Source organism: Alternaria novae-zelandiae (genome assembly GCF_023758075.1).
Source record: "Alternaria novae-zelandiae strain BMP 2774 chromosome Unknown scaffold_29, whole genome shotgun sequence".
NCBI classification, from domain to species: domain Eukaryota; kingdom Fungi; phylum Ascomycota; class Dothideomycetes; order Pleosporales; family Pleosporaceae; genus Alternaria; species Alternaria novae-zelandiae.
Genome location: NW_026056989.1, coordinates 58670 through 82162, shown reverse-complemented (window position 1 = coordinate 82162; position 23493 = coordinate 58670). Strand labels below are relative to the sequence as shown.

Sequence of the window (23493 nt, the reverse complement as noted above, 5' to 3'; positions counted from 1 at the left end):
CAATTTGTTTGCGCGATCGCGAGAGATATGAGCGATACATGGCGCTAATCCCATGATGGACGATGTCTGCAGCTTTCCGCAAGGCGCCTTGTCGTTCTCGCAAGCCTGACCGGATCTTCTGGTATGAATGGACGAAGGAGCAAGTGTGCCTGTGGTTATATCGTAGCAAGCGATCATGGACGATAGTGATTTGAGATGCGAGAGTGGTGGCTAGGAATGGAGTTGTGGGGTGGAGGAGGACGCGCTGCGCGCCAACCCTGGGAGCCCCCGGCACACGCCAAGCGAGCTAGTGCGCGTCACCTGTACACTACCACACCACTCGAGATGAACGACATTGACCCGGGCAAGATTGTACAGCACGCACCACCAACCTATGTGTGGACACTTACGCCGGAATGTGGACAGTGAGCGCAGTGCATCGCCGAGGCAAGTCACCATTGCGCCTTCCAACAGGCGCCAGATAGCTGGTTGACATGCAGGCATCGATCGAGCCGGGCACGACCTCAGAGCTCGACTATTCTCGCTTCGAACCAGCACCTCAACCTAGGGAAAACCTGGACAGGTCTGGAGCCTACATCGATGTTAGGCCACCTAGTTTGCAGGTTTTCTTCTTGATGTAGCCTCTAGGGTGTTTAGTTTTTCCCTTGTATGAGGTGCCAGCTCTCTTAGCGTCAAATCCGCGTCGCTTGCCACTTTACAGACTTACGGGCACTCGACATGCCTTCGCGAACCCTCCGCTGTCAACAATCTTTATCTATCAAGAATTCCACTCACGACACTGGCGCCACGAATACTTTTGGCATCCACTTCATTGCGTTACAGACTAGTTGGAGGTTCGCGAGGGATGGAACGAAGATCGCATGTGCCGTGCATGGGCGCTCCAGCTGTTCATTGGCGAAACGCGTAGTCACGTGCATGGCGGACCTGAGCTCGCTTAACCCCTGGCGATGACGGCACGCGCCCTGACTAGCAAAGCTCCGAACCAACCAACACGAGAATCGTTCCACACCAGCAAAGTAGCGCCGGCGCCAGCCCTATCGCATTATGGCGACCCTGCCTGGTATAACCGCCCTTGCACGTAGCCCGCTACCCCTCCCGTCATCTACGAGCCCTTCCGCATTTCTTGTCTTCATTGTTGGCGCGCAATCGTGTTTGCTAACATACACCAGCTTCGGGCAAGCCACGCCGCTCCACACGCAGATCCACACGCTTCGACTACGCCGAACCGTCGCCAGAATCGGAAGACGAAGAACACCTTGCCGAGTGCGTCCTTCAAGAGGAGCGTCGGGAAGATGGCGTACTGTGGTACGAGGTCAAATGGGCTGGCACCGATCCGAAGACTGGTCTGCGCCACGAGCCCAGCTGGATCCCGGCCGATGGAGCAAATAAGGCGTTGAAGAAGGACTGGGAGAGACTGAAGAGACTCCGTAGGGCCCGAGATGCTCCCGCTGCTCGTACTGCCCGTCAGGTTGGAGCTCCCCGTCAAGCTCAAGCTGAGCGTTCCGCCGGGGCTGCCCGTCAGGCTGAAGCCGAGCGTCTAGCTGAAGCTACTCATCAAGCTAAAGCTGAGCGCACCGCCGAGGCTGGTCATATCGTTGAAGGCGTTCGGGTGGATGAAGCTGCTCGGGAAGCCCCAGATGGTCGCGTCCCCCATACTGCCACCGCTCCCTCCGCCGGCGGGGCTGCTCCTTCGGTCGCAACACTCGAAGCCTCTGATGACGACGAATTCACACTTGCGCGCGAGTATCAACCAATAACTCCCCGGCGCGAAGAGCGCGCGATGCGCATTCTACATCAACCTTACGAGTCCTTGCGTCGTACTCGCCAACCCTCCTGCGATCGACCTCTTCCTTCAACCGAACAACCGTATACACTCAGTGCTAGGCAGACGACGGCACCCATCTTCACACCTACGCCGCGCTCCGCTGTCTACCGTTATCAGCCCTACCCATACAGCAGACCACCTAGCTCACCACCTATACGACGGCCTGAGTCATTACATCGGCTAATGGCGGAGGTAATGGCGGAGTCGGCGCGAAACGCTGCAAACACGGAATTGGACCGTCAATGCTTCATATGTTTCGATAGCGTCGAGACTTTTGAAGCGGATGGTATTCACTACCAGAGGCTACGTTGCTGCGGCATGTATCCCATCCGTCTACTCACCAACACCTTGACTGACTGTACCAGGGAAGCTCAGCTGCCACAACTGCTTACGGAGTTGGCTTGAGCGCGCAGACAAACCGGACGTGTGTGCGCACTGCCGACAGCCTCTCCAAGAGTTCGAACTGCAACCAACCACTCGCGAACCTTCAGCTATGAGCGAGACGCCCTCGCCGACACATACACGACGATTACGACCACTGACACGACCTTGACGACTCCAATCCATCGAACACACCAAACGGCATCGCATATACTCACAGCATGTAGCCCAGGCATGCAACCGGCTTTGCGGCAGTTATAAAGCTTGACAAACATGTCTGGCGAGGCCCAAGCATATAGGAAGAGCAATACAATAACATTTGATAGCAACATCATGTGCCATCTGGTGAAAGCAGGCGATCTTAGAGCCTGTTCTGCAGAAGCACCTGATACAAGGGGAAAACCTGAACACCCAGGAGCCTACGTCGCCGTTAGGCCACCACCTTCGCAAGCTTTCATCTTGATGTAGGCTCTTGGGTGTTCGGTTTTTCCCTTGAATGGGGTGGAAGTACGATCCTGGCTTTCAGCCTCGCTTCATACTGAAGATGAATTTGGCTTTTTCGAATCGTGTAGTACGCTCGAAACAAAATGAGAAGAAGTGTGCCATGCGTTCCTGCACTCTCAATGGAATCGTGACGCGGAAGCGCTCAGAAAGTTTCTCGTTCTTTCTACAGCACATGTGAAAACGTGCGCGAAGTTGCTCACCAACCACCGCAGATACGGGGAGTCTGAGGATTGCGATGCACTCCTTATAAACGAGGAAAATCTCAATCATGGATACTTTGTCATGCGCGACCAGTGATCTACGCGATATCGCCAGCTTTATTCCATTGTTCTCGAACTCCCCCGAGTCTATACTCTGGCAGATATGCCAGCCGTGGCTGTTCATCTCTAAAGAGCCGCGAAGCGGTACGCCAGTGCCAGCTGAACGGTGTGCGACAATCACCCAACCCGCGATAAACAAGCACCTCGATTTTGTACCCTTTCTTTGCACCTTGCCAGACTATGTCAATGGTGTAGTCTGTTAGACAAGAGTTACATGATCCATCTACAAGGCTGCAGGCTAGAAACGCGTCTGGGCCGGTTCCTTTACAGCTGGGGAAGTGGTGTGGGATATGAATCAGGATATCCTCGCTGAAGAGTAAGATGTTTGCACACTAGGTGTCCAGCGCGGTCGATGTGGTCTCGGAGTGCTAACGGGTCACCTCGGCGATGAGTCATGGATATGGTCGATAGTATCAGGAGTTGTTGGTTGAAGATGCGTGCGTGCTGGAACCTCGAGTCTATGACTCCATCTGTGTGATGGGATGACCGGGCTTGTTCGTTAAGCACGTGAAGAGGCAAACCGTAATTGCGTCCGTAGAGATGTCAGTTTATGACTAAGCGCGCATAATAGTAAGGAATCTGGCAGGTAATTAGGATGTAGAAGTAGTTGTCTAGATTTCGCTTGCATAGTAGACGCTCTAAGTAGAACAGAGCTATCGATCTACTCTAGCGCCTATGCCAGCGATGCAGCTTCGTACAATGGTAACAGTAATAGATGTATAGAATGTCTCTTTTAAGCGACAGCAAGAGCGTCTTCTAGTCTAATAGTATTAGGGGCATACCGCATAGGTTCTAGAGACTATAGAGGCTCTTGCAGGTTAACAAAAGAGACGCTAGAGAGCATCTATTAAGATGCGCTACAATTATTAAGATAATCTCTGCGGGAAGATTAAGAGCACACGTTAACGGACCGTACATCTTCTAGAATAACCTTTTTAAACAATTAATAGCTTTCTGTGCAACTATAACTAGGTTTATAAGATAGAGTAGTTACTAATAGCTCTACTAGAGAGGTAAGACCTAGAACGCTATTATTTTAATGCGCGGGTATAGCTATTGTACTCTAAGTATAAAATACGATATATTAATTAAAGAGCTAGCTTGTTTGTGTAGGTTAATAAGAATAGTTAACGTTGTAGTTTGTGTGCAGTAATAGTTCTAGTATTAATAGAAAATAGAATGTCTTTAATCTAGTTATAAGCTACAAATCTTTTTTGTTATATACGCGCTGTAGAAGTATACAGTTATTATAATCTAGTTCTACTATAGTAGTGTAACGTCTAAATAAATTATCTTTCTTAGGTAGATCTATAGATAAGTTCTAGTTAGTGCTAGGCTAACTTAATTTAACTAGAACGTATTAATAAGAAAGAAGAATTAGTACGTAATATTTAGCTATATAGAACTAACCTTTAGCTAACTAGTATTTTATAATCTCTATATTTTAGTACCTCTATATAGCTAAGTTTCTTAGATAAGAGATATTACTACTTAAAGAGCTCCGCTAGGTAGGCGAGAACACTATTGTTATAATCGCTGCAGATACTCTTTATTAGTCTAGATTACAATACTTGTTATAGACTAACTTAGTAGTATAGCTAGGTAGAGCTAATTGTAAATCTAAACAAGAAAACGCGTATTAGCAAATATAAGTATTTTTTAAGAGAAATTATATAGGTAGTCGCAAATACATAGAATATAAGTAAACTAGAGCTGTTATTAAAAGGAATTGCAGGTAGTGCTTAGCACCTAGGTAGTAGCGCACTACCTCTATGCTATCTGCACGCACAAATCGTCTATCTAGTTACTAAGTTTTATAATAAGCCTAACAAAGGTGCCTTAAACGTATAGATAGTAAGTAAATATAATAGGTATTAAGTTCCGCGCTGCGGAGAAACGCGCACAACAAGAACATCTGTGGCCGGTACGTAGAGATAAGATTAAGACATAAGCCGCACTTGCGCAAAGCTTTAACTACAATTATAATAGGGTAATAGCCCGTAGAATAAGGAAGCCTGCTCGTCGCAATAACACTAGAAACAACATGATGAGCGCAACGCCTGAAGAAATAGACATGATGATGCGGCGTGAAGTTCGTGACCACCATGCCGATTGTGTAACAATGATCGTCGTGTGTGGTACATAGGTAGGAGCGACACGTTGGGGCGGTACCTGAGACTATGCTACCCGCAGCGACACAGGCGTGTGCGAGCAGTGAGCACCTCAAGACGCTTTGCTACGCCAAGCAATATGATCTCGTATCTCCCGCTGTGGCGAGTGATGGAGATCCCCATTCGCGGACCCAGAAGTGCTACGGCGACTTGCATGTGCGATACGACAATCCGACCAATAACTGTCATCCGGCACACGGGTGAAGAGACGATGTGGCATGGGTAAGGTGGATTTGACGCTGTCGTTGATTGGAAAGGGACGTGCAGGCGATCGTACGAGATGGGTTTCCCACAGATTTGATAAAGGTGGCATGACCTTCCATTTGCAGTCGTGTTCGTGACTCCTGCAATATACTTCCCGTATACTGTTGCCATCATCTCTTCCATCTCTCTCATTTCGATTTCCTCCATAGCCGACTTCGAGCATCCGATATCATCATCCTTGAGAATGGAGATACTTCCAGCCACTCCCGGAAAGCGCAAGTCGCCCAACGAATCTTCTGACACCCATTCCCACCCTTCCACTGTAGAGCTCTTCTACGACTGGCCCTCCGATCGTAAGATCCCACCCGAAGACGCAACGGTCGTCTACATCAACACCATGGTCGAGGCGAAGAAGCTTTCAATTGGGGATAAGATCGCTGCGGTCCGTGAAGCCATGGCTCATCTTCTACAGCGCTTCTGGACGCTCGATGGCCCTGCATGCGCGAAGAAGCATCCCCGCGAACGTATGCGCACGAAGAGTCACATCAACGCTGTGTTTGGTGCGAAGGACCTCCCGGATGCAGAAAAGATAAATGTAGTCCGCGCAGCCGCCATCCATCTTCTCCAGTGCTTCACTGCAGTGATCGAGAGAAATGCCCCTGGTAGCGTCGGTTCGGACACTCTCGAAGGTCATATTAGGGACTTGCGCGCCTCGGATGGAGCATCCACCAGCATTAGCAAGAAGACGAAGATTGTTGTCAACGCTACCCTGTATTTGCTGGAGGAGTTCTGCTTGGTCGACCCGAACACGTGCATGACGGTCTGCGAAGATGAGAACGGATCTGACACTGGCATTGGCTGTGGATTAACGGGTGAGAGGGTCTTTCATGCTACAGCAAGCGGTGCAGGCGATTAGTGTGGCCCATGAGGGTTAGATATCAAGCCGCTCCCCGTTTCGGCGTACTGTGGTTCCCTAGATCTGATTCCTATCTGGCACTTCCGGCGATTATCGTTCGTCACTGCCGCAAGGATTATATGAGTCCCCGGTCGTCGCTTAATGATGCATCAGACATGTTTTATGACGGAGCTGGCGGCACAACATGAGATATCGAGCTGGGAAGGTGACAGGGCGGTATCGAGCAGGACTTCTGTCATGTACCAGTCCCGGGTGTCGGTCCGGCATATCGATAAAGCTGAATCTATCGCATCTGTCTCCAAGCTGTATGTAAGACCGGGATACGCCCAAATCAGAAACAGCTCATTAGACTGGAGGTACTTCCAAATGGGAACGAAAGAGGGTCAACTCTCTACTTCTATACCTTCCCACGCTTGGCCAACGGTTCTTCGCTCTGGGATGGTTGACGTGAGACTTCCGATTCATTTTGTTTCTCGTGGGAAAAGCGTTGAGCTAGTTGCTCCGCCGTCGGTCGGAGCTCTGCCTCCCATGCTAAAAGTTCGACCGCAATATCCCAGAATCCTCGGTCGTCTACTCTGGCTGCGGTTGTGTCCATGATATCTCTGAAGGATTTGTAGACTGGCGCCTGGCCTAGTTTTCGATGAACTTGTTTTCCTGTGAGAAAATCGACCAGAGTGACACCAAGACTCCACACGTCTGATGGGAACGAGAAGGGCTCCGAAGACTCTTCTTCCTTTATTCGCATGACCTCAGGAGCGAGATATGTCATCGTCCCTCGATTGTGGCGAGTGCTGTGCGGGCCCAGATCGCTGCAACCAAAGTCCAGGATGATGACGTGCACTGGGCTTTCGGAGCGATAGCCTATATTTTCTGGTTTGATGTCCCGATGAAGTATATTGAGGCTGTGGATATGTGCAAGACCGGATCCAATCTGGCGTATGGACTCGCGAAGGAAAGTAGTAGACTCAGGAAGATGTGTCCAGGTTGGGAGTAATTGCAGCGCGGAGGAAGTTGCCGGCGGTGACATAATGAGACCCACAGTCAGACACTCATTCTGTCGCCATTCATGTGGATTGGCTGACGCGTCCCAGTTTACGACCTCAAGGAGCTTACATACGTTTTCCTAGACAAAAGTTTAGTTTCGTTTCATCGGATCCAGCGCATAACATACATGACTGATACGGCTCAAGATGCCAATCTCTCTTCTTAAGTCACCGAACTGCGAGGCGGTGCATTTGACCATCTTGACTGCGACTGGCTTGCCGTTAGACTTGTCAAAGCCCAAAGATACAGAACTCGTGGCGCCATGGTGATTAGCATCATAGATGCTGTAGCCGTGGTAGTCAATAGTTGGCTTGGATGGTGTTGGCGAAAGCAGCATCACGGAATTCGGAGGCATAGCGTTGACCTGTGCTAGGGCTTCTTCGAGTTCTCGTTGTTTCTGCTCCTGGCTCAAGTCGGTGTACACGAGTACGTAAGTAAGATCACCCAGCCGGATGCTGGTGCCATGTTGAAGGGTAGCTTGGAAATCTCGTTCGTGCTGCGGCTTTTTGTCGTCGCGTTGAAAGGTTCTGCTGTCCACAGTAATCTGCAACCATCATGAGCAAAACGCGCCCCTGAAGAGACACAGGGCAATACCTTTCTGCCATCAGACACGGCAACCATGACGCCAGTTTCAAGCTGACGTCGCAATCTGCAATGACGTGAATGAAGAGAATTTTCAGTGGTGAATGGAGCAAGAAGAAAGTCTACAAAGTGATCTGGCTTGTTCAGTCTTGAGCTCCCCACAACCCAGCCTAAGCCTTGACTCGCAGGAGGAATGGACATGTTGAGGCGGTAGTAACCGCAAAATTCTTGGAGGGGTTCATGCTGGGGTGAAGGGGTAGAAGCAGCGAAACTGCTTTCAGCAGTACTTTCGCTGGACAGCGTGACTTCGTAGTGAATGTACTGGCGCACATGATGCAGCTTGCTGCTATCGGACTCGAGCAGGCGGACGACTTGGCCAAAGAGTCTGCGTGCCGCTGGAGAATGCGGCACCAATCGCGCGAAGTCACCATTTGACACTCCATGATGCACGTTCTCCCATGAAGTTACATCTGGCAGAGTATCCCCTGGTGAAGACATTGGTGTGATAAGAGGAGAGGACAGGTCAGGGGCGGCCTCGGAATGTATGGAGTTGGGTAATGCGGGCGGGGGTTACCCGATACGGTTAGACCGGCCAGTGAAATAGCCGCCAGCCCTGGAGTGTTGGGACGACTTCGACACGCCCCTTCAACACCCTGCCACCGACCGCTTGTGCATGACGTCGCTACAGCACGACCTGGCATCGCCGCCGCGCTCGCCGGCCATACCCGATGCGGTGCTTAGAATCTACGAGGAACAGTACATCACGAAGCCCCTGCTGGCGGCACTGAAGAAGCTGCAAGACCAGCTGCAGGCGGCCGGCACCACCGACGCACCACCCAAACGGGCGTCGTATGCCAAAACACCCGAACTCGCCTGGGGCCGACTATCCCCACAACTTACACCTACTCCATCGCCCTCACCACCGCCCAAACGCTCCTATCGCAGTCCGCCATCCTTTCCAACTCCGCCTGAGACGTCACCCCAGCGCGGGCACTCGGCCTCCGCATCGCCTATCAAGCACGCCGCAGCTGCTCGCAAATCCCGCCGCAGACAATCGTCATCCTCCATACAGCCATCTTCCACGATGCTCCGCCGCTCACGAGCCAGAGAAAGTCGAGCTACGGAGAGGCAGTTTTGGGAACTGGATGCATCGGGGCGGAGAGCCAAGCGCGTCGTAGGTGGGTGAGCATCACAGTGATGACGGTACTACAAGACACAATAGCAAGCATGAGCAGGATCGACGGACAGCATACATGAGGAGGTTGGGTAATCTTCGATGCAGACCATGACACCCGGGCGGAAATCTTTACTGAACTCATACCGACGGTTCGCTTCGTTGCACGCAGTCCACAGCTTCTGCTACATCGTTGGCTGCTTCATCCTGCTGTCACGAGACTCGGAGGCTCTGAAGTAGACATGATGGTCTGGGCTTGCGGTGGAACGTGTAAGGGATTTGAATATACCCCCAGAATCACTACCGCGATCACGTCAGTGCCTGAAGGTGGATGCGGTATCACCTTCAACAGCAATGAAGCGTTGAGTTCACTCCCGAGCGAGACAAAGTACGCACGACGCGATGCATTGGAGCGTGGGTTGAGTCGGTGATTATTTGAATAGGGATGAGCGAAGATGTTTGCTCGGCAGGCGTGAGGATGAAGATGATGACAAAGTTGGGTCTGCTCGTGACTAGGTTTCTGGAATTAGTTACTTGCGTTTGAGCAGCCGCGCAGGACTTTCCGAGATGGCAGGGTTACGTCTTGGGAAGGATCTTGAGAGTCATCATCGCGCATTCTCGCGCATTCCGTCGCGTGCGCAATGCAGAACTATCTCACGACAGACCTGTCATTTCTCTTATCTACTCAACTCAATCTCTGCCCAGGTAGAACGGTGAGGTTGCGGGTTGGGCTGGTATCCATGATCCTGCCCACCGCGAACAGAGCCGGCGCACTAGCCGCATTCGGTAACGGGCCTTTGCCGCCACTGGTGTATTTACTACCCACACCAACCCCAGACTGCGGCACCGACTACCAACGTCGCAATCGCATCGAATATCGGCCGCACGCTATACCAATTTCTAAGCGCAAACAGACACTTCACGTCTACATACAGCCCATACTTAGCGATCGCAAACTCGCGAGCCCAACACATCCGTCCCGCGGGTCTCACCCGGACAGAATCTTGTGACAGCCTCGCCGCCGCTCTCCCACCGCTCGCAGCGTTTGTCGAGCATATCTTCTCTCCATGCCTGTCTCCGACCCCGCCAAACTCGCACTCATGACGACTGACCCTTCTACCTCTTCTCTTTCCCCGCTGCCTAAGTCGCGCAAGCGATCCAGGTCGACTGACGAAAGCGACTGCCGCAAGCCTGTGTCTAAGATCACCGTTGTCGAGGATCTCATTCGCGGTCAATATACCGGTCGTTTCGAAGATCCTACTCTCCGCGACCTGGAACGGTACCGAGCCGTTGTGACTCCCTCTGAGTTCGTTGATCTCATCAAGTCCTTCGACGACCAGCTGCGCCGGTGGCTAGTGAACCATTTGACATACGATTGGAACGCCCTCACCGGAGAGATCATTCTGCGCAGGATGTCGCCTAGCAACCTTCACGACGTTGTCGCCGCAGAGATAGGCCTAGCCTTTCGCGACCAGATCGTCGCCCTGAAACGGATGAGGAACGTGTCCGCTGAGATCAAAGCTCTCGTGGCGAACATCAAGGGTCCATACGCAAATCTTGCATCGCCTGCGATCGTTCATGCTACAGAAAAGTCCGGTGACCCCAATGTCGACATCCTACTGACGAGCAATCGACAGCCCGACAATTCTTTCTACTTTCGCCATCGTTCCAACATGCCCATCGTCATCGAAGTCGGCAATTCTCAAGTTGGCGAGGAGCTCACAGAGTTGGCGGAATCTTGGATGAAAGACAGCAGCCGCAAGACAAAGACGGTCATCACCGTTGATCTGCAATACCAAAACCCAGCCACGAGAGCCGACAATCCCCGTACACCGAAGGCGGCTATATCCATCTACCGCGTCACCAAAGACTCGTACGACAAGAAGACATTCACTTTCTTCGACTTAGCAAAAGGCAAGCAAATCACGCGAACCCTTCGCCTTACTTTGGCCGACTTCCTTCCTATAGAGGAGATCAAGAAGTTTCCGAAGGACTTCAAGTTCCCTGCCATCGAGATTACTGCCGAGGAACTCCGCGATATCCTGCAACAAGGTGATGAGCGGCAGCAAGATGTGGACAGGGCGTCTCTCAGTCCCGGTAAACCTCTTCAACCGTCAAAGAAGCAGAAGCGTCAGCCGACCCCGTCCTCGACGCCGCCTGTAGTTTCCCAACCTGTGCCCGCACCAGTGGGAAGGTCGGGAAGGCCTCTGGTGAAGACTAAGAGGTATCTGGGTGAGTGAATGGTTAGGGAAATAGATCTCGGACTTGGGAGATGGTGCAAGGATAAACCTGGTGAGGAAGGCGTTGGACTTGATGATACCCTATATGATCTTGATGTTTTAGTTTGAATGAAAGGAGCACTTGAAGAATACCACAATGTTTACAGCACCTATCCCACATTCGACAAGGCAGTAAATACCCTCAGGCCTTCATACTAACTTTTCCGTGACTATCGCAGCATCATCAAATACCTCCAGGGTTATCGGTGAGATTTTCCAAGACGCTGGAAGCCTTGGTGAGAACCTCCAGCGCTACCTGTCCATTCTTCCGCAACGCGCGTGGCATGAGAGAATGCCTCCAGGCGTACCCTTCAGCCCGCCCCAGATTTACCGGACACGCGGAACTTGACGTGTCTATGTCACTCCTGAGCGTTAGTTCGTAGATGCTTCATCTGGCCAAAGCCGTGATGAGATAGTTCCAAGGCGCAGGAGAATCAACGCGCACGCGAGGTGATGGAAGGGCCTCGGCTCAGCCGAGCAGCCGCCGCATTTGATCTAGCGCGGAGCAGCTCCCACCTCAGCGCGTCACTTCGCCGGCCCACGTCTTGACATCCATCCCGTTTTCGCTTTGTGCTGTCGCGCACGACCGCAATATGAAGACAAGCGTCTCTCCGTTGGAGCGCTGTGCTGCCAGAACATCTCCTCAAATACTGCACCGATGCGACACGCTCAATCTCGAGCTCTAATTTTACGACAGGGTCTCTTCTACCAGCCTCCACGACCTTCATTCGCGTTGCGCGCTTCTAAGGCTGTGTCTCGACAACCTATATCATGGGTCGGCTCAACATGGCAGATGCATATGATACCGCGGCCATTGTCACAATACCCTGTTTCACGAAGACCAGTGGCCTCCGCATCCGCACATCCCTGGTATACATCCAGCCTTGGCTACGCCATGGACGCATGCAGACACAAAGAACGCGACAGTACTTGGACCACGAACCATGTCTACCTTACGCGCAGAATGATCCCATGCACTTGATCTTTTGCTTGCACGGCATAACGGATACAGACACCCAGGCCGTTCTCTTCTCTTGTCACCCATACCTTGCTATCAAATACGCCAAACGCTTATCTCTAAAATGACTGGAAGCAGGAGGCCTGCCCGAGGAGCCCGAGGAGCCCGCGTGGAACCACGGAATCATCACGGTATTCCACCCGCTCCCAGACCAAAGAGACGCTACAAGCCCGGCACCGTCGCCCTGCGCGAGATCAAACGATACCAGAAATCTACCGACCTTCTGCTGCTGAAGTTGCCCTTCCAGCGGGTAGTCCGCGAGGTTGCCCTAAGCGTCTCGCGTATCGATGGCCCATTGCGCTGGCAGAGTCAAGCTATCGTGGCATTGCAAGAAGCGAGCGAAGCCTTCCTAGTAGGCCTGTTCCACGATGCCAACCTTTGCGCCATTCACGCCAAGCGCGTCACGATTCAGCAGAAGGACATTCAGCTTGCGAGGCGGTTGAGGGCGGCCTGGGGCGCGCCTGTGTGAGAGCTGGCATAGGCGGCCGTGGCCATACGACCTGCGAAGAGCGTCGCAGTAAATTCGGGATCACCGACCGAGTGGTGGGGAGTGGTACATGTGCTGTAGTTGTCGGAAGTATCTTGATTATAGGGTGAGGCGAGGAAATGGACGGTGCGACTGATGTTTATCGCCCCGCACCCCAGACTGGTTTGACTATGCATTCAACATTCCTCACCTCAGCGCTAGAGACTCTTGCTGTAATATCTGCCCGGCTACAGGCTCCTTAGCAGCCACTATCACTTGCTCTTTCCGTTGTTCTTCTTGATCGTGGCGTTAGTCCGTTTTTAGTTAGCGTGTATTTCTCATTGGTCGCCATCGGCCGCGACGCGACCTCATCTCACAACACGAACAACATGCGTTATCATGCCGAACACACCCAGCAACGCCCGCCGTGTGTTTGAGCTTCGCCTTGCCCAGAGTGCGCTGAGCCCGCACGACCGAACCGCCGCGCCCACGCCGCTGGCTGATCTGCGGACCCTCGACGACCTTGTATGGACCAAAGAGGCTGTCTGCGTTGCCGCGCTCGTGCTGGGATTCCAGGACTACTACTGCGAGGACCTTGAGGCTTTCGAGAAGCGCGTTCAAACTTCACTCGGAGAGACAGGTGGCTGCAAGAGCTTCCAAGACGTCTGGCACAATATCAAGGGTGTCACCGAACACTGGGGCGCAGACTGGTGGACCGTCCTCCAGCGACACCAAATCCGGATCCAGCAAGTACCGTCGTTCAACCTTGCCGTTTACCTGAACAAGTACTCGAAAGCTGCGCAACCGCTCTCAGACGTTGTCGCTGAGCTCCAGGCGTTCGACAAGGTCAGGCGTCAAGATCTCATCAGTGTCCAGCGGAGATACGATCCTACTAATCCGACCTACTTCGGTCAGACTGTACGTATCTGAGCCACAGTTGGACCTGTCACATGCACTGACAGCGTGCTCTCACCTTCACAGGCTCAGCGTCTGGACTGCAAGTCGTGGCGATTTTTCAAGGACCTCATCGCGTGGAGGGACAAGCGATCGAACGACACCCTGGCCGCAGACGTCTCTTCTGAGCGGGCGCGCCGCCTTGAGAAGCGTCAAAATCGCCTATCTAACTCGCCTGACAGAAAGAAGAATCGCAAACGGCGTGCAGTGATACCAAGGACACCAGCTAATCCTCGGGATCATTCGCGTTCGCAATCAGTCGAGCGACCTAGACGGGGCCCATCAGAATTACCAGACGACGACACGAGCCTCTTTGAAGACCATCGAGACTCACTGTCATTCCAGGATAGCACACTCCAAGAAGAAGACCTTCAGGACACACTCAACAATCAGGAGAGTCCCTTCCATCGTAACAGCATCACTGACCTAGACACTTCTCGTGTCACCGAGGACGACCCGTCATTCGGGGGCGACGATATCATCCAGCCATCCACCCCGGTCCATAGTATAGACCTCATGTCACTCAAAATGCTCGCGCAGGATCCGGACTTCCGCGCGGTCATGCACATCATTGTCAAGAAGAAGAAAGAAATCCAGTCAGCCAAGGAAGACAACTCTCAAGCTACATTTCATCTTGCCCAGGCGCAAGAGACCGCTCGTAGTCATGCTTTGGAAGCGCAGAAAGCACTGCAGCTGAGTACCTTGCCAAGCGAAGATAGCCTGGAACAAATCAAAACGGAATTCTCCGCTAAGCTCAAGGCTACCCAGGACTACAATGACCATCTCGCAGGAGACATCACGGCGATCACCAACTTCGCCCGCTTGGGGGTAGCCTCGGCGACCCAGGACGTGACCAAACTAGAAGCCATGAAAGATGCGTGCGAAGCGGAAATCAGGCAGATAGAGCATCGTGTCACACAATATGGAGCGTGGGCTGAGAAGATGGGCGCCGCAACGAGGGAGGTAGAGGAGGCGAAGGATTGTTCTCGAAAGGCAAATCAAGTCCTCTTGACAGCGGATGATATGATGCGAATAGCGGAGCTGTGGCTGGGCAAACCAAGTGCTAAACTCTCCATTGAAGTACTGGAAGATCTTCTCAAGGAACCACTGGAGGGAGAGTAGATGATGAGTTCGTGTTAGACGTCAAGCCTGTTGTTTCGATTTCGTCATGTTTATACCCCTGGCTTAACAATGAAGCTCGTGAATTCCACATGTACACACTGGGCAGCTTCTGGGTGCTCGCTACGATTGATACCGATATCGATTACCAATTGTCTCCTTCGCCAGATGCTGTGATCGCCTTCATACTGGAAATCCCTGTCAAGCGCAACGGAACGATGAAATTGGCATTCAGCAATATTGCGATGGGTCGTCGCGATCGCAAGGCGCGATACTTGGCTGTGAGGTCACAATCAGGGAATAGACTTTGCCTATAACAACATTCTGAATGCGCGTCACTTATCGCAACATCCCTGCGATACGTTATGCTATGTGGTGTTTATGTCGAATACGGAAATTGAGACTTCATAATTACAGGCGTACGCTGGAGTATATACCAAAAAGCGCAGAACTTGGTGAGCAGTTATGCTTTGGTTTTCCATGTCGTAAAGACAGGGGCTACGCAGTGGAGAGGACCGCTGGGGTTATCGATGTGCGCTTCCGCATTGACTGCATGCATGCACAGAAGCGATGTACGGTACTTTGACGGGTCAGAACATCCTTTATTAATATCATGACCGAAATCATAAAGACGCAGTCTCGTACATCTTGGCAGCTTCGTGGCGATGGCTGAGCTCTCTACACGATTTTTACATTGTCGTTGATCGCATAGCCTCCCGTGTTAGATGTGATATGGCTTTTGATTCAAGAGACAGATATCTCTAGCGCTGAATTTCATTCCGGTATTCTTTGCTATTCGATGCGCATGCGATACTCTTCTATCAGATCTAGCTCTAGGTATTGTATGTACCTTGAAGCTGTCGTTTGACAAGACTTGTTCTGTTGTCTTACAGAAGGAGGTACTGTTATCACGCCACTTGGACTGAAGTACTAGACCATGTTATGCTCTCAAAGTACACATTACTTCTTTGGCATCTCTGGGATGAGTGTGCCACGTATCCATGCATCATACTGCATGAGTTCGAAAAGAAGGGAGTGCGCCTTTGACTACCTTAGAATGCGCCCTGGTCTTGCTTCGGGCTGGATTACTGAGATTGTACCTAGTCACTTTGGCACACGGCATAGTTGCGGTAGCTCTAGGGACTACATGAATTCGAGTGGGTCGAATGGCAGATGCGGAGATAAACGAAGGAACTGGGCCCTAATCGAGAGCGACGAAACGAGGATATAAGTTCTTGGTCACTTCGTGTTCGCCAATCTATTTATTGCCAGTCAACACGATCTGTAGAGGCGGGAAGGCTACATTGTCTCAAGAGCTGGTGAAACTTTTAGTCTCGTCCCAATGTATACCGCACCGTACCTTTTTATTTTTTCTTTCGCATAAGGTGGGTGCGACGCTCAGTGAATACAGGGCGGGGTTGTTGACGCCAAGCACGCTCGCGCTAGCCGCTCAAGTACAAAACGCCACCCATGAACATTGCTGCCTTTCACTACATATGCACTATTACGGCTAGTACGCATCGCACCACCGACTATATACCGCAAATTCGCACTTCCTCCGCGCGATACCCCACCATGGACTCTACTATGCGCACCTCCAGCGACAGCGAGCGCTCGTCTCTCTGTCCCTCTTCTACAACATCTCTTCCGTCTTCCTGGCCTTGGGCGGACTCTGTCGAGTCCCCTCAGGTGTATCCTTCGCCCGAATCTCCTCCTCCTGAATTCGTACGCAGGAAAGAGTTGCGCAAGATCTACAACCTTCTCCATCGTCTCAGCAAGGGAAAGGCAGACCGCACAGCGGGCAATCGAAAATTCACTGTCGCGCTCGAAGATTGGTGTGAACTGAAAGATGAGATCTTCTTGAAAGGCGATATCATCAGCAGTGAAACCAGAGCGTGGGCAGGCGATAAACTGCACTATCACTACGACGCCGACGAAAGCACATTCGAAGTCAAGATGCCCGCCGGTGTGCTCCACGAGAAGATCAAAGTCGGATTCAGGAAGCTACTAGAGAAAAAGCTGGAAGCATTTCACGGAGCCCGTGCAACAGAGCTTCCGCCAGGTTTCGTCTTGGAACAATTCGAGGACCATGGTCAACCAGTAACTGACTTCGACACTGGCTCAGAACGCGAACCTGACGTTGCTATGGGGGTTGTAGGCTTGTGGCCACCTCCATTCATGGCCGAAATTGCCGACAGCCAGAGGGGCGTACTGGAATTCCGCGGAATATCCAAGAGCTACATCCTCAGGTCCAAGGGTAAAGTCCGAACCATGGTGGGTATCGACATCGAATATCGCGATCTCGCAAAGCGGCAAGTCGATGACAGTATCACTCGATGGTGTACCTATCATATATTCCGCCGGAGAATGGATGGCAAGAAGCTGTCAGTAGCCAATGGTAGCCCGGATCCCGTAGCGTTCAAGGACGCCAGTGGTGTCGTGAACGCGAACTCTCGAATTCCGTTAACATTAGCCGATTTTGTGCGGTCGGATGGAGTTGATCTCAGCAACCTGGACCTGGACATCACTCATCAAGAGCTGCATGACGTTACGGTGGAGGCGGAGAATGCGCTGAAAGTGCAACAAGCCGCCAAGCTCCTCCCTGAAGAGGATGTCGAGATCGTTGACTCCGATGACTCATCCAGTCCGGAACAAGATGACGATAGTACTGGTGATTATGAAGCAACGTCGGTTAGCACGCAGGATACACACGGCAGTACCAAGAGGAAGCGTTCAACAACCGGAGAGGAGAACGTGGACTGGGCCTTTGCCCATGCCCACCAGCGCGCAGCCTCTCCAAGTGTTGTGATCAAGAAGCTAAAAGAATAGACACCCCGCGACTGGCTCGCCATGAAAGCGGCCTTCGCATATTCTTCCATAGACTAGACTTGATACCCCGGGCGCAGCCCTCTGATGAACGATAGATAATGAATGAAATGACCACGATAATACCATGACCTCTCATTCTGATGCATGAGCCCATGAGCATACGTACAAGGTTTCTATCGTCTTGAACACCCCCCGACGCAGTTGTATTCGGCAAAACCTCATTTGGGTGAAGACGTGTGATAGAGCTGCAGAGAAGATTGACAGGTGTCAGACGGATAGTTCAAGAGATGGTACCACATGAAACAGGTGATGTATTTGGAAAGCAATGCTATAGTAAGCTACGATAAGGTGACTTGCGTGGAAGCATCTGTTTCATTACCCGCCATGTATTCCACCTCCTCCTTCTCATCAGTACCCAGGAGCGCATGTTCGATCTGCGTCAGTACATCGCTAGACTTCGTTCTCATCATACTCGTCATCAACGATGACATCGCCAGTCCTGGGATCTCTGATGATCGACTCTCCGACCACCCTGTATGGGACGCCAGCGGACACAGGCCTGCGCCTGACCTTGTCCTCACCCATCAAGGCAAGCTCATCCTGGCTGTCAGACGATCCATGGTGAAGAATGCTAGAACCGGCGCCTCCACGACCCTTCTTCCTAGAGTTACCGTCCTTCTTAGCCTGTGGCTTGCGCACAGCGGCCTTGATCCTCTTGCTCGGGTCACGGACGATATCCTCATCTTCGTCTTCCTCATCCATATCCATATCATCCGCCTCCCTCTTGACCACCACTGCACCTCGCTTCTTGGGGGTAGCAGCAGCGACCTTCTTGGGCGCCGCGCCTGCGCCTACTTCATATCCCAAGCCCTCCTGCACCTTGCGCGCCTCAGCCCGAAGAGCGGTGATACGGTTCCTGATACTACCGACGCTGGAGCCGGGGAAGACCTTGGATAGCTGCGGGTATTCGGCGGGGGTGACGGTACGGCCGAAGATGAGGAGGAAGAGCTTGCGGTCGTTGGCGGCGTCCCAGGTCATCTTGGTTGGACTGGAGGAGGGAGACGCAGCGAGGCTCAGGGGCGAAGAAGGGGCGGGTAGGAGGGGTTTCGCGGTTTTGGCGGCGCGCTTCGGGGTGCTGTTGGCTGACATGGCGAAGAATATGGTGACGATGGCGAATGAGGATGGAGAAAACCGAGGGGACGGCTCCTTTCGTCTGTTGATGCGATCGATTCGCCTGCGATACTGTGAGTGGGTGAGTCGGAAGTGTGAAGTAGATGGAATGAACGTACGAGGATATCGGTCGGCGCGACGGACGGATGGAATGTCGTGGTTTGGAAACCAAGTCGGGGAAGTGCAGTGCTGTCTTGTTTGGGTACTGACCGTCTGGCAAATCTGACACCAATGGAGATGCGACGCCGGAGTATGAGTTCTTTCCGGTGGTCCAGCAATTTTGAAGACGAGCGTGTAGTGTGGCTCGTGTTGGCGCGAACGATTAACCAGATTGGGCGAGTTGAGTGAAGTAACACTCAGGTAGCAGATGCCAGGTTCGACAGATATAGTTCCAGGCCAAGAAGATAGAGTTTCCAAAAGAAATACTGGACATGATAACACCTGCAGAGTTCCCTGTCATGGTACTTGGGGAAATCTCCATCGTTCCGAGCTCGATGTTCCTGCTCAGCTCATCGCTACTGGAAGATGCAGTCAGAATGACGAAGTATGTTGTGAAGAGGGCGGCGATAAGCTGCACAAAGCCCTTGATGTTGTCAATAAGAAGACAGTACTTCTACTCACGAGCGAGCGCCTTCCAAGATGTCCAAACTTATCTTCTCTCGCACCAGTTTCTGGTTTGGCATGCAGATGGCGATGGTATTAGAATGTGGTCCGAACTGGATCGATGATATTCTACACAGCCCGCTGATGGCAAGCAGTAAGAAAGATGCGAATAATGTGGGAGTCTTGAGATCCTTCAGACATGATGAATCAAATGTCCGAACAAGAGGCCCGTATATCTCTTTATCGCGCTATATGGCTGCTGTGAAGCTCCTAGCTGATGAGAAAGGGCACACAGTCTAGCGGATGAGCGAGTCCTCAGGTTCGGGAGTGTGTGGAATGCATATCGTTGTGTACCTACTCAGCCAGCCAGCCAAATTGCCGGCCGACGGCGATCAGTATGTATCAAAGCTCGCTAAACAGACCTCTTCGTGCCGGTAATAAGCTCATATCCTCTCAGCTTGGTACTCGTGACGTTTCTGCCCAGGTAAATCTGCTCGGATAACTTCTGTAGCCATTTGTAGGCAGTGGCTGGTGGCATGGCACCCAATTCGACCACCTCGACACAAACATCTGAAAGGCCAGCTACCCGTGTTACCGACGTGCGCTGTGATATTGCGTGTGGTGTGGCACGATACGCAGAAGCCAGGAGACTCAACAAAGCTGTGATGAGGTGTAGTTGGGTGATGACGTGAGGCTTGAAGATCCAACCTTGGAAGCCACGTGGATGATGGATCTAGCGTGGCCGCACCCACCCAAAATGCTGACATCACGAGCGAGGATTGGACAACGAACAACACAAGATGCCACCAGTTACACTACTGCAGCATGCGCGAGCGAGAGGAGTTCCGCAACCTCGGACCGGTCCGCGTACCTATTCAGGATGCTCTGCATTGCACTGTAGCCCGTTGTGGTAACGAAGCGCCGCGTGAAGAACAGATTTCGATAGCCCCGAGATATACCCGTGAGCCCATTACTGCCTTGATCCCTCTAAACTTTGCATTCTTGCTGCCACGTCTATAGATTCGCGCCTCTACTGCAATACTCTACGAGAACAAACCCACGAAGCGGATGCCCTGATCGATCCACGCCGCACCAAAACCTCTCCCCGTGCGCATCATACCTCAGCCCGTTCTGTGTTGAGCTGATGTCGCCGTGGTCATGCTCGAGTCATGACTGAAGTGTGCGGTCGATGCGCCGAAGGCGGAGGGCGCGAGCTGGTGCCCTGGCTGGAAAGAGATGGTCAACTTGGATGCAAGATCAAGAGGGGACGAGAGATCTCACTGTTGCCCCTAGCCGGACACTCTGGCTCCCTTCAGCGCGTCCGGGCGGGTTGAGCGTCGCAAGGCTGTCCGCCGGCGCCGTCTTCTTGCCGTCTGATGGCTGTCGTTCCGGCTCTCTGTATCCAGCCAGGGCCTCATACTCTTTGTCCCAGTCCGCCCCCAGGTCCCTCTGGTAGTCAGGAGTCACCAGATCCTCAGTGTCTCGTTTGTCGCGCCAATCCAGCCCTTCGTGCCAGCCGTCCTGTTCGGGGTATGGGATGACGAGTCGGCCACCCACCCGCTCTATGATTTGCTCCGGCGTGTCGGTGAGGTGCGACTCAGTCGAGAAGGAGGGATTGGGCTGGCCTGATTTCGGCGTGTCGAGGCGTACATTGCAATCTGCGGTGGATGACGCGGTCCTGAATCTGTCAGTCAGGGAGAAGGCCGACGAAGCGCATGTTTGGTACCGTGGTCTGTCTTTGAAAGTCGCAGAGCGCTTGCGACCGAAGCAGCACATATGCGCAGAGTGCAGGAGTCTGGGGATCAGGAATGTGCAGTCGTGGCGTGCATGGAGAGCGTCGGGGCTCCACAGCGGCGTGGTTGAGAGTCTGCGTGTCTGCTGTCAAAGGGCGACCCTTAACGAAACTATACGGCCAATACGGAAGGTCGCACAGCACATCGCAGGCCTCAACACCCGGAGCCGCATTCTGGGCGGCGTCTTGGGAATGATGGCTGCACGTGATGAAAACTCCAATGCGATGCCAACTTAGCTATCGCGACACCGCAAAAGCGATGCGCAGCAGGATTCGCGCGAGGTCGTGGATGGCGTACCGAGCCAGCGCAGGCTGATGGTGAGGGCGCCCGGAGTTAAGATGGCACACCCGCCCGGCGATAACAACGCCGCCATGTTCTATCCCTCCACCAACACACCATAGTATCTTTACCACTCCACTCCCCCAGCAGCCATTGCAGACGCGCGGGGCACCAGGCATTCTATCGCTATCTTCCGTAGCCCTCATTATGGCTGACCTCATCCTCTTGACCTTGGCAAATCCGGCCAGCGAAGAATCACCACCGCGATGAAAAGATCAAGGTCCCGCCCATTCAGATGCCTTCGTTGCTCCAGTATGCCTCTTGCAATCGTTCCCGCCTAGAAACAGCTGTGCAATCAACACTGGACAAATTCCTCTCCCACGACATCGACATCGGCCGAAGATACACAATTCAACGCCGCGACCTACCTCAAGCGCGACTTATTCACCTGCCCAGGTTATGCGATGGCGTACCTCGCTCTGGATGACATGGTGGAAAGGGGGCATGAGGCGCTGTGCAACTCACCTCCCCAGCCCGACCTCTTCTACCAGTCATCGAACACACAGCAGGCGTTCTATCGGCCTCGCGCCGCGCCGGTAATCGCGACAGCTGCATCCGATATCACATCTTCAGGATGAACCGCCACAACCACATGCAGTCTTGGTGCCAGACACTCAAAAGCAAACCAACTCCGCTGGACCATCTCATTCACATCGGTCATTTAGGAGCACGTCTGTCCACCAACACTACAGCAGCAAGATGCCACCCAAGCCAGCCATGGTCAAGCCGAGATCTCCGGCGGAGACGCGAAGATGTGGGGCCAAGTGGCCGGTACACTCCTTTCATCCCCTCTTACCATTCCACGACCTAATGCGCAATAGAAGTGACCACATAGATCCTGCGGTCTTCTCCTCCCCATTCAAACGCAGTCGATACCGCGCGATATTCACCGAACGCTTCCGTACACGTACTCTCTGTCCACGTATGGAAGCATGGTCAACAGTCCCAATGATATGAACGATGAGGCTGCGATGAAGATCACATTCTTATATACAACGGAACGTGGATGTGGTACGACCGGATGTGGGAGAGAGCCGTCACGGGCGGCAGCTCCTGGTGTGAAAGGATCGTCGGGCATTCCACTCAATCGGACTTTCGCATGAACTTGAGCATGATGGACACACGAGCACAGGAGGATCTGGAGATTGGGTTGGGTCGGGTGGCTACATTAGATCGTGTGCGGAGGAAGGCTGCTTTGTGTAGAAAGGCTAAGCTGGGAATGAACATCAGATATGCCATCATGCTGACTAGGGCATGACCATACGCACTACTACAATCATATGGCTTCCGGCCGCCCCAAATTTAGCGCTCGTTGATACCATCATGCAAGTTTTCACATCCGATATCTGACATCGCTGTCACATCGTCGCAATTCCCTTGTTCTTCTCTCATAGCCAGAAGACACCATATTGGGGGAACATCAGGGCGACCTGCGACGAGATACTACGTCATTTAGAGTGACTTCTAGACAATCTACATTCTCTTGTGTATCACATACACCAATTCCGCCCGGGTGATATTTGCATGGCGTTCGCTGTCACCACCGGCGTCACCAGACATGACAGCTCCCGCGCCAAGGATCCCCAAATCTAGCGTCCCTCAGACGGCATCATCGTCATCGTCAACTACTCCAGCCACGTCAACGAGTCTTCCCTGACACAACAGAACTGGCCTTCTTTTCTAGACACCTTACGTCTTGCCCGGTTGATGTCTACATGACGTCCGCAATCCGCATGACGGGTCAGTAGCCACCACGAGCGATGCTGGGAATGAAAGCAAGCCCCCATTCGAGGCATCCTTCG

General features: G+C 52.6%; 6 protein-coding genes across 6 annotated transcripts; 4 read left to right on the top strand and 2 right to left on the bottom strand.

Annotated features, from left to right (window-relative positions):
* Window positions 1-5649: 5649 nt before the first annotated feature.
* J4E88_010135 (uncharacterized protein) lies at window positions 5650-6321 on the top strand (the record flags this gene model as incomplete). The annotated part of the gene is made up of 1 exon (XM_049403730.1): window positions 5650-6321. The coding sequence occupies one exon, from the start codon at window positions 5650-5652 to the stop codon at window positions 6319-6321; it is 672 nt and encodes a 223-aa protein (XP_049250510.1).
* A 397-nt stretch (window positions 6322-6718) lies between these two features.
* J4E88_010134 (uncharacterized protein) lies at window positions 6719-7986 on the bottom strand (the record flags this gene model as incomplete). The annotated part of the gene is made up of 3 exons (XM_049403729.1): window positions 6719-7444; window positions 7493-7909; window positions 7978-7986. 3 exons carry the CDS (start codon window positions 7984-7986, stop codon window positions 6719-6721), a joined length of 1152 nt encoding a protein of 383 aa, XP_049250509.1.
* A 2202-nt stretch (window positions 7987-10188) lies between these two features.
* Window positions 10189-11361, top strand: J4E88_010133 (uncharacterized protein; the record flags this gene model as incomplete). Its single annotated transcript, XM_049403728.1, has 1 exon — window positions 10189-11361. One exon carries the CDS (start codon window positions 10189-10191, stop codon window positions 11359-11361), a length of 1173 nt encoding a protein of 390 aa, XP_049250508.1.
* Window positions 11362-13283: 1922 nt separating this feature from the next.
* Window positions 13284-14960, top strand: J4E88_010132 (uncharacterized protein; the record flags this gene model as incomplete). The annotated part of the gene is made up of 2 exons (XM_049403727.1): window positions 13284-13802; window positions 13866-14960. 2 exons carry the CDS (start codon window positions 13284-13286, stop codon window positions 14958-14960), a joined length of 1614 nt encoding a protein of 537 aa, XP_049250507.1.
* A 1572-nt stretch (window positions 14961-16532) lies between these two features.
* J4E88_010131 (uncharacterized protein) lies at window positions 16533-17786 on the top strand (the record flags this gene model as incomplete). Its single annotated transcript, XM_049403726.1, has 1 exon — window positions 16533-17786. The coding sequence occupies one exon, from the start codon at window positions 16533-16535 to the stop codon at window positions 17784-17786; it is 1254 nt and encodes a 417-aa protein (XP_049250506.1).
* Window positions 17787-18236: 450 nt separating this feature from the next.
* On the bottom strand, window positions 18237-18935 carry J4E88_010130 (uncharacterized protein; the record flags this gene model as incomplete). The annotated part of the gene is made up of 1 exon (XM_049403725.1): window positions 18237-18935. The coding sequence occupies one exon, from the start codon at window positions 18933-18935 to the stop codon at window positions 18237-18239; it is 699 nt and encodes a 232-aa protein (XP_049250505.1).
* Window positions 18936-23493: the final 4558 nt, after the last annotated feature.